We start from the raw sequence: 10,645 nt of genomic DNA, 5'->3' as shown, positions 1-10,645 counted from the left end.
TCGAACTTCGATATAGGAAAAATTTACAACCTTCTATGTCAATAAACCACTATTGTTCCTGAAAGTTGTTTTTTTGATACCTTCTACAGACTGCTCGAAGTTTACCAACTTTCTACGACTGGATCCTTGGATCTCACCTTTACTCACATACACACACACACACACACACACACACACACACACACACACACAAAGATAACAGGCTTTCATATAAATTCCATCTGCCAAATTCACTCACAAGGCATTAGATGGTTTGGGGTTATAGTAGAAAATACTTGCCCAAGGTGCTGCACAGTGGGACTGAACCCAAAACCATGTGGTTGCAAAATGAACTTCTTAACCACACAGCCATGCCTGCACCTAAATATAAATATGTAGCAAAAATACATAAAGAAAACAAAAACCAAAGGGTTAATAATGTTATCGAACAAAACTAAGTAATATATTAAGAACAAACAAAAATGAAACCCCAAAAATGGTAACGTCTTTTTTAATATATATATTTATATATATATATACACACACACACATATGTATGTATATACTTTTTAGAAGTTATAACAAAGATTTTCTCCTTTTATGCAACAAGATTGGTGCTTACTTCACATCAATAAGAAATTATACAACAGTTATTATTTACAAACTTTAGACTTTCCCCAACTAGATACCCACTAGTAACCATAGCCTGGAAATGGGAAGGCGTGTGGAGAGAGAGAGAGAGAGAGGAGAGCAAAGCAAGGGAAGGTAACAACTAGAAGAACGGAGATGAAAAACAAAAAAATAAAAATGTCAGGCATGAGAGAAAACATTAAAAGAACAGCACTTCATAAATTTGTTGGTTAAACCAATTAATGTTTCATTTCATGTTGTCATGTATCAAAAAGCTTATGTGAATCAGCCTCACCTCATTTACCCAGCATTCCTTTCAAAGCTTGTTGCCTCTAAATAGCTTTGTAATTGGAGTGAGGTGAAGTGAATCAAGAAGAAAAAATATATATATATATAAATAAAAGAACAAAAAATGAACAGATTTCACAGAAGAATAGTTGCATGAAGGGACTCTTAATAGAAGGTATGATAAAGTTAAGGTTAGGTTAGGTGTTAATAGGTAGTTGTTTTTTTTTTAATTTTTAACTTTTATCAATCAACACCATGACTTCTATTCTTGCAAGCAGACTATGTTATAGTCAGTTGGGTATTTGATGAAGTAATTTATTTGACTGAATGGCCTGCTGTTTTTTCTTTAACACTTAACCACCCAACTTAAAGTAAGGAATAGAACAGGTTTATTTTAAGTCGTTCAGTCAGATTGACTGACTGGAGCAAGCAGTGTTAGGTGCCTTGCTCAGAGTCACAATTCAGTGAAAATTACATAATCTGAAACTATGAACATGTAGTCCTACATGGTTCAACACCTTTAAACTGAACAGTCATTGTAAATTTTCTCTTAATTAATGATGATTAAAAAAGAATTAAATTTTTATTTAAATTGTTGTAAGATTGAACAGAAAACAATAAACAAAGTGCTGATTGCACTTATAAATGTGTTTCATATATATATTAGTTATAGGAAAGAAGTCACAAAGTGAATGTCTTGTCACCCCAATATACTAAAGAATTAACATACTGGTTTCTAAGAGGAACAATAATACAAAGCTGCTTGATATGGGACCCCTGAAGTCCCAAAATAATAGCATGATATGAACTAAAATTTATGTATTCCAGGGACTGTTAGACTTAGTTCTGCTAGTCATGGAACTTGGTCCCTACAAACTGAGTTGTATTGTTTGGAGGTATTTGAAGCTGTTATCTGAATTGCATATCATGTGTCCACCATGCTGACTGAGAACAGATGCTTTGATCTCCAAGCATGTACCTTTGTGAAGCTAGTCAAACATTACTAAAGAGCTGATGTGTCTGCTGATTTATCATGCATCTCAACATCCTCCGAACATCATCTTTTGTAGTGTCATTAATCTGATGCCATGTTGGTAGGGAATTAAGTCAGGGCTGTTGGGATTATCAAGGCAGACATTGCATTGATCTTTCATCTAAGCATGCTGACCATTTTCAAATTGGGTGATGGCAGCTTATTAAAACAAATTCATCTGAAGGATTTAACTAAACCTGCAAAGTAAAAAAGTAAACCAGGCTCACATTAGCTTCACCAATGAATTACAGTTCAGTATAAGTGGTCGAGTATTCTACAGACACTTGAAACCTTTGATGTAATCCTCAGGTATCATCAGCATTATGTTGTGTTATGGTGTCATATGTAGAGACAATCAGATGGACTGCCACACAATTGTCTATTCAATTCCACTCCCATGCTATGGTAGAAGGCATTTTCTGGAGGTGCTGTATCTTGGTATTGAACCCAAGGACCCCATAATTACAAGTCAAACATGTTAACCATTCAGCCATATAACAATACAAGTATTAAGTACAAAAATCAACAGATTCTACCATTTCACTTAGTAAGTAATTTTTGTATTTTTTTGACTATTACTGTCCACATGTAGAGGGGCAGACAACAGTGGACAGTAGATGTACAGGATAGAGTCATTGACCAGCTAGGATGACAAGGGAAAATACTAATCCAAGTAAGAACTAAAGGGAGGAAGACAAAGGGCTGAGTAATGCAAGAACAACAATAACAGTTAATATACTGCAGGAGATGTGGGGGGGGGGGAGAGAAGGGCAGTAGCTGTAACTGGAGACTCAGAAGATGTAACTAGTGGTAAGCAAAAATCTCCTTTATTCATCACTTTTGGGTGTAATTTTATTATCATTATTTGGACACCATTGTGACACACACACACACACTTAAGGAAATGATCCATAGGAACACGGTATTATCTGAGGTCATCTTTACATTTCATTTTTCTGGCGTCAGTAAAAGGATCTAGTCATGTACTAGGGTCCACTTAATGGACTGTCCACTCATACAAAATTTCTGGCAAGAAACTACTACTATTACTACTAATAGTAGTAGTAGTGTGGGTTATTTAATTGGCTATGCTCATCAACCAATAATTGTGGCCTTACTAATATGCTTCAGATAATTACTATTGCTGTTATTCTTGTTAATATTACTGCTGTCAGGTCACAGAAAACTGAAACTTTGGATTCACCTGTAACTATATTACTGGCAATAATGCCTGTAAATTGTCCACTTCCAACAGAAGTTAGGAAACTTGAGTGTGTGTGGATAAGAGAAAAAAGACATTTCATTTTTTGTTTTATAATGCCAAAATATAGGAGTGAAAAGTGAGGGCTGTCACTGATTTTCATTCAAACATTAAGGTAAAACCAATAAAACTGAAATAAGAACTACTTAGTATAAGTCTAATAAGGCAAAGAGAACTGAATGATGCAACCCTTCTGGCTAAATAAGCAGACTAACATTCCCCCTGATCAGAAGACTATTCCATTTACAGCTGAGTGAAATAGGGCAACATGAAATGAAATTATTTTGCTGAAGAGCACAATGTGCCACCCAGTCCAGGATCTGAACCCACAATCTAGTAATTGTAAATGCAACACCCTAACCACTAGGCCACACACCTTCACTGCTGCTGCTACTACTACTACTACTACTACTACTACTACTACTACTACTAATGATAATAATAATCATTTCTAAATTAGGCACACAACCAGCTGTTTTGAAGGGAGATGGTTAGTTGATACCACCAACCCCATCTACTTGAGTGGCGCTTTATTTCACCAATCCTGAAAGGATGAAAGACAAAGTTGATCTTGGCAGGATTTGAATTCAGAATGTTGAATCAGAGAATTTATCAGAAGGCATTTTTTCCTGATAATCTAACAATTCTGCTAGCTTGCTGCCTTAACCAATTATACTAATATTTCTTTCTAATTTTGGCACAAGACCAGGAATTTTGAGGAGGAGAGAGAAGCTGATTACATCAACCCCGATACTCATCCTGTACTTATTTTATTGACCCTGGAAGATGAATGGCAAAATCAACCTCAGGAACCAATAATAATAAAAAAATTCTTTCTACTATAGACACAAGGTCTGAAATTTTGGAGTAGGGTTTAGTCAATAACTCAGACTCCCAGTACTCAACTGATACTTGTTTTATCAACCCCAGACTGATGAAAGGTAAAGTCTACCTCAGTGGAATTTGAACTCAGATGGCTGAAATGCAAAGTTAACCTTGGTGGGATTTAATCTCAGAACATAAAAGAAGGTAATTAAATACTACAAGGCATTTTGTCCAACACTATACCAATTCTGCAAATAATAATAATGACAATAATAACAATGATAATGATAATAATAATAAGCCACCCCAACCACCACCACCACCACCATTTCCCATTAGTATTATTGGTAGAAATGGTGGAGCATTAGACAAAATGCTACAACTACAAAGAAGAAATGTAAAGAGATAAAATAGTGATAATGAGTCATTAATTAATTAATTGATTAATAACATTTTTTCATTAAGCCTGAGAGATGGAAGGGAACAGAAAACATCTATAAAAAAAAAGCAACTCATGTATAGTATATGTGTGTGTGTGTGTGTGTATACATTCAAGATGGTTGGCTAAAAATTTTGTTCTGGCCAAGCTGGAATATAGAATGCTGTGTGTGTGTGTGCGTGCGTGTGTTACACTACCACCATACAGACAAGGAAGAAATTTGGTAGCGGAGGAGAGAGAGGTGAAAATAAAGGGCAATTCCATTTGTAGCACATTTGCTGTATTCACCCCAGTCAGGACATTGAAGCCATACTCATAAATAACCTTACTTACTATAACACTCTTCTGGATTTTACCCCATTCTAGAGTTTAAGCTGCCTAATCCCCACCATACTACCTCCACTATCACCACCATACTTCTTCCAACACTCCAGTTGTTAATACCACCAACTCTACCACCACTGTCACTGCCACAATTACAATATCCCCACCATGGCAATCCATCAAGTCACTGTTCTGACTCTACCACCACCACCACCACTATTATAATAATAATTATTAATACTACGACAACAGCAGCAACAGCAAGCGACGCAGCCTTTGCTAACTCACTCATCGCAAACTTGGAATGTCTGTCCGACGCGGATGAAGAATTTTCGTAGTATCGATCTCATCTCGGGCTTCAAATCAAACACCATAGTGTCGCACATATAGGGGTAATATACAGAGGCGTGGGCACGGAACTGAAACAAACAGAAGAGAAAACATGAAAGACATTCACTTAGGCAATGGTTTCAAAAACATCAAATAGCAAAATCTTAACTAAAATCTAAAGAGAACACTGCTGGATTATGTTTATGGAGTTAAAATGCTTATGAGCATGATGTATTAGTCTAATTCAATAAATACTGAGTAAGAGGAAACCCTGCTTTCTCACTAAGGTCAGAATATGACTGAAACATGTCCTGAGTTGTCTCCCATACTCTTTGGACTAAAATGAAGATAGCATTAGTTACAGGATTAATACTATTTACTTTTTGTCAGCATATTTATTTCTGATTAGCTTTTTAATGTTCCCTGCTTCAAATATGGTAGCACTAACTTTGAAAGTGAGTATGAGTGTGTTCTCTTACTGATTTCAGTAATCAGATTGTGACCATGCTGGAGTACTACCTTCAAGAGTATAGTCAATCACAGCAAACAACAATCCAGGTACCTATTTCATCAATCTTGAAAGGATAGGAAACAAAACTGAACCAGTATGGGATTTAAACCAAGAATAAAGTATTTAGTTTGATGCTCTATCTATCCACTTGCAACATGTTTACATGTGTGTGTATGTATGTGAAGCTGATTGTTCAGCCTGGTACTGCACTGAGCTTACATTTGAATATGTTTGGGTAATAAAGCGAAGAAGTATTGAATACATATGTGTGCCTATTAATATGTTAATACAACATGAAGAATACTTTGACAAGTTTAGTGAAGACTATGGATTATATACGAGTCAGAATAAAACAGGAAAATGTCTGTATTCATCTCCACCATTTGGCTCATGCTCCATACTCTAGCTTATCCTAAGTTTGGTGCCTCACATCTTACTATACTAAATATCAGAGTAGATTGTGGAGCCCCAAACCGAGCCCAATTCTGTTTGCATGTCACACATTACTGTGCTTCCCCGTTTTTGATATGTTTGTTTTGATATGTGTTTGTTTTTGATATGTGTGTGTGTGTGTGTGTGTGTGATGTGCGTAGGGTGTTCAGTGTCGAATGATTGAGAAAGTGCACAATACATATTGTAGAAGATATGGTTTTTTAAATTAAAACTGAAGCTGTTAGTTTGTCTTGTGACTTGAGTTTCATGTCACTGTGACCTTCAGGCAGCATATATATATATATATATATATATATATATATATATATATGTATATGTATGTATAAAAAATAAGCAGACAATGGAGAAAACTTTCGATCAACAAACTAATTTTAAAAAAATTAACCGATGGTAGTCAATTTGTTTGTTGATCAAAAGCTTTCTCCATTTTCTGCTTATTTTAAATTTGATACCTGATAAATTCTTGTTTATTCTGTTATTACCTGTCTCCTATGAGCATAGTATGCCTGCATATCCATGCCCAGGGTTAACATAGGTAATTGATGCCTGTAGTAGTAACGGATATACTTATCCCTTGGATGGTTATTCCAACTGCTAACTCTACTACCTACCTACCTACATACTCCCTTCACCCTTCTTCATCTAGATAAGTGTATGTAGATAGGTTAGTACACTTAAGTTGTAATTCGCTTAGGTTGACCACTGACCACTCACCACAAGAATATCCTGTTTCATGTTTCAAGTCTATTCTGGCATGACACTTCTTATTTACGACCCACCACTGATATAGACAGACACAGCTCATATATATCTATCCCTTACGACCTTTAAGATCTCTGTATCTATATCTATTTATCGCTTTATCTTCTTCTTCTACATTTAGATATTTCCTCACCAACCCATCTAAATAGCTTAGATGTAGCTTACTTCACTATCCAGACTTTCTCTTATTACTTCTTAGATTACCCGCCCCACCGATTTGACTCCCTTTATTTTTTATTTTATTCTAAGTTTTATTTTTATTTTAAGTTTATTTTTATTTTTTACATGAATATCTGTGTATTTCTTTTTCTTTTTCTTTTCTTTTCTGCTCAGGATTTTATATTCCCATTTTATTTTATATTGTTGTTTCGTTTTGTCATTTTATTGTATTGTTCTTAACCACCAACTTAACACTACACACTGAATCGTGGCAAGGTATGGACGGTTTTCGGAGGACCGAAGAAATTATGTGTAAATTGAGAATTATACCAGGTATAGTACTATACAAAATACCGAAAGGATCTTCACCTCTTATATCACACCTTTCTTCCTCCTTTAACGCCGATGTGATGTAATTTCCTGGGAGAGAAATACTTTTGCGGCTGAAGATAGCTTTGTATTGTAAATTATACACTGATATAAAGCTTGAAACACGTGTAGCGCAGAATCCTTTGTATTTTTGCTGTTATTTTTTGGATTTACAATTTATTCTCTCACCTCAACCACGAGCTGGCATACACAGGTGCTTACAATTGTCAAGTATTACCTCTAAATTTTACTTTACCTACGTATATATATATATATATATATATATATATATATATATATATATATATATATGAGAGAGAGAGAGAGAGAGAGAGGTGATACAGAAGTTTCACCTATTCACACCATCCCCGATGTTCCTCAAGGGTGGTAATACGCACATATATATTGAAAGATAGATTGATAATCAGTCCAAACATCTATTTTTCAACAAGCTAATGAAGAAGCTTTTAAGAAGCCATCCAACCATATAAAAATACCTACCTACCAAATCTCCCTCACCTTACACCTAACCATCTCAGACAAACATTGTGAGATCTTATGTCACTGTTTCCTCTTATGACTTCCATGGGATTGTTACCACAGAAAGAGAAAATATCTACAGTTTTCAACACAGAGCATAAGTTTTGTATATAGTTGTTCATTACTGGCCAATAATGAAGGTGCCTGGCCTGTTCCAAAATGTTAACACTCTTTCTGCTACAGGAGAAACTATCATAACTTTCTCACAATATACATTTTAGTGATGCAAGACCCAACTTGCCACATTTCAGCAGCAGATCAAGCAAAACCAAACATATATATGCTAACATAGACACTTAATCCAATGAAATTTTTTAAAGGCCAGCACATAGCTCTGACCTCAGGATATCAGGTAGATCACAGATGTCAATCTATCAGAGATGACAATAACATTCCCCATATGTTCTGGCACCTCTTACCCATTGTCAGCAAAGCGAACAGAGGCAGAATAAAGTGTTCTCTCTTGTAAAATTAAAATACCTGTAGCAGATTTCTGTCAGGACTGAAGTCTATTTAATACATAGAGAGAGGGAGATGACCAAAAGGTTTATGCAATTAGAGACTACAGCTTAGGCCAGTGGCAACATGACAAACTGAACTGCACACTACAACCAGTATTTTACACAAACACACAATCATGTGACTTACTTGTTTATCATTCATCTTGAGAAGACGTGTGAGGAGCAGGATGAGCAGACTATTCCAGGATTCTCTGTGACTGTCTGACTGGAGGGACAGGAAATATTCAAGGGCTTCTTTACATACCCTGGAGATGGAGATGAAAGAGATTTTAGATGAGAGAGAGAAGCAAGCAAGTGATAAGTGAAAACAAAAAAAAAAAGCGAGTGCAAGAGGAGTATGAGTGAGAGAAGAGTGAGTGACAGAGGATTGAGTGAGACAGATAAACAAGTAGACATGAGAGTAAACAAGAAGTTAAAGAGAAAAGGGAAATGAAGCTGAGAGAGACGACAAAGGAATGTGATAGACATAAGCTGGAAGTTAGCAAAAACTGCTAAAATGTTTCAGTAAAATTGAAAAAATAATGAAAATTCATTAAAAGATATTCTCATCTACTAGTACTACTACTACTACTACCACTAACAGCATTGTTATAGACAGGCTATTTGGATATGCTTGTGCCACAATGTAAATATACTTAATTTCATCTCTGCTAGCTTGTCAACTCACTCCCCATCAATCCCAGTCTATTTTTCTCTATCACTAGCTCTTTTACTATTTCCTTCTTCAGAGAATCTTCCACTAGTAGTTGATGGTAGCCCCAATCAACTGTTGCTTGACTATCTTGCCAACTATTATTATTATTACAACTACTACTACCCCAACTACTATGATTATTATTATCAGTCCTGTTTTGTAACTGAAGATTGGGTTTCTGGTTCATCTCAGTCAAATCCCAGCAAACAAATCCTGCTTAGTAATCCTTCACCTTTCTACTTTTATTGCAAGTGATAGGCATCTCAGTGAACTAACAGAACCACAAAGCATGGCCTAATGGTTAGGATGTTGCACTCACAATCTAGCAATCATGATTTCAATTCCTAGACTGAGTGGTGCGTTGTGTTCTTGAGCAAAACATTTCATTTTATGTTGCTCTATGATCACTTTGACGCCTGATGTGTGGCACACTGTGCACCTGTTCAGACAATGTCGATTTGATGGAGAGAGCGAGCTAATGTGTTGCACAAACATTTGATCACTATAAACAAATCATTTGTGCAGGGCATTCGGCGAAAGCTAAATGCTCATATGTCATCTTCGACAGAAGAGTTCATCATCATCATCATTATTATTATTATTATATAATATTAGAATCAATAGCAGCACTGCTTGTTGTGTCATTAAAGACAGGATCTTTGAATTGGCCCAAACCAAATCTTCAGTAAACAAAACCAACTCATTGACTTTTCAGCTGTAGGTTATTTTGTTTCTGTCTTGACAACTCTTTTTCATTCTACTATAATATGAAGGCAACATTGCAAGTGAGAGGCAACAACAGTTTCAAGTGAACAGGATTGTTGAGTGAGGAAAGAGAGAGAGAGAGAGATCAGAGAGGATACTTACGATATCAACTTCTCTTGAATTTCCAACTGGAACTCGACTCGACTCTCATCATTGTCCATTCTGAAAAGTATCCGTAGGAGACATGCCAGACTCTGTGTCTCTTGTTTCATCAGGTTTGGTTTGGCCTTGCCTTTGAAACCTAAACATCAGAGAAACAATGGGTTTAAAATTACTGTTATTATGTCATTTGGAAAATGAATTGGTGATGGGAATGTTTTAACTGTTTTTAAAATATAACCATTACATGTATTTAGTATTGTGGTGGTGGTGGGGAGGTACAGGTTTGATAGGTTCAACAATTAAACACTCATAGATTAAAGCATTTATTACCATAATTTAATGTCTGTTTTCTATGCTGGCATTGAGTGGATGGTTTGAAAGGATCTGGCAAACACCAGGAGCCATGCCAAGTTGCAATTTCAGCCCATTCATTTCCATAATTCGCAACTCATTATGCTATAGTTTCTTTTAGGTTTTATCGGATTTTTATTTTATTGTTTTGCTCCTGACAATATTATAAGGAAAGGCAAAAAAATGTTCTCTAATTGGAAGCCTGGCTTGAATGCTTGCAACAGAGTGAGCTATGCTAAAAACATTCAAGGTGCCAAGTGGTGCTGATGTTAAACCAGGCAATGGACTAAATCTACAATCCAACTAGGC

At 35.8% G+C, this 10,645-nt stretch overlaps 1 protein-coding gene across 25 annotated transcripts in view; it reads right to left on the bottom strand.

Annotated features, from left to right (window-relative positions):
* Positions 1-474: 474 nt before the first annotated feature.
* LOC106871743 (brefeldin A-inhibited guanine nucleotide-exchange protein 1) overlaps positions 475-10,645 on the bottom strand; it is a 170,862-nt gene continuing 160,691 nt past the window's right edge. For 16 of the 25 annotated variants that reach the window (XM_089356411.1, XM_014918362.3, XM_089356394.1 and 13 more), the window contains 3 exons: positions 9,986-10,124; positions 8,552-8,669; positions 475-5,198 (listed from right to left, as the gene is read on the bottom strand). In XM_089356411.1, the coding sequence (XP_089212537.1) occupies positions 5,064-5,198; positions 8,552-8,669; positions 9,986-10,124 (392 nt within the window). In that variant the 3' untranslated portion in view covers positions 475-5,063. The remainder of the gene's footprint in view (positions 5,199-8,551; positions 8,670-9,985; positions 10,125-10,645) is intronic. The other 9 variants (XM_089356414.1, XM_089356401.1, XM_089356400.1 and 6 more) reach the window with 1 other exon arrangement.

Source organism: Octopus bimaculoides, chromosome 8, assembly GCF_046866305.1.
Source record: "Octopus bimaculoides isolate indiv1 chromosome 8, ASM4686630v1, whole genome shotgun sequence".
Classification (NCBI taxonomy): Eukaryota; Metazoa; Mollusca; class Cephalopoda; order Octopoda; family Octopodidae; genus Octopus; species Octopus bimaculoides.
Note: the sequence above shows the minus strand (reverse complement) of the source record. Positions and strands in the feature narration are given on the sequence as shown.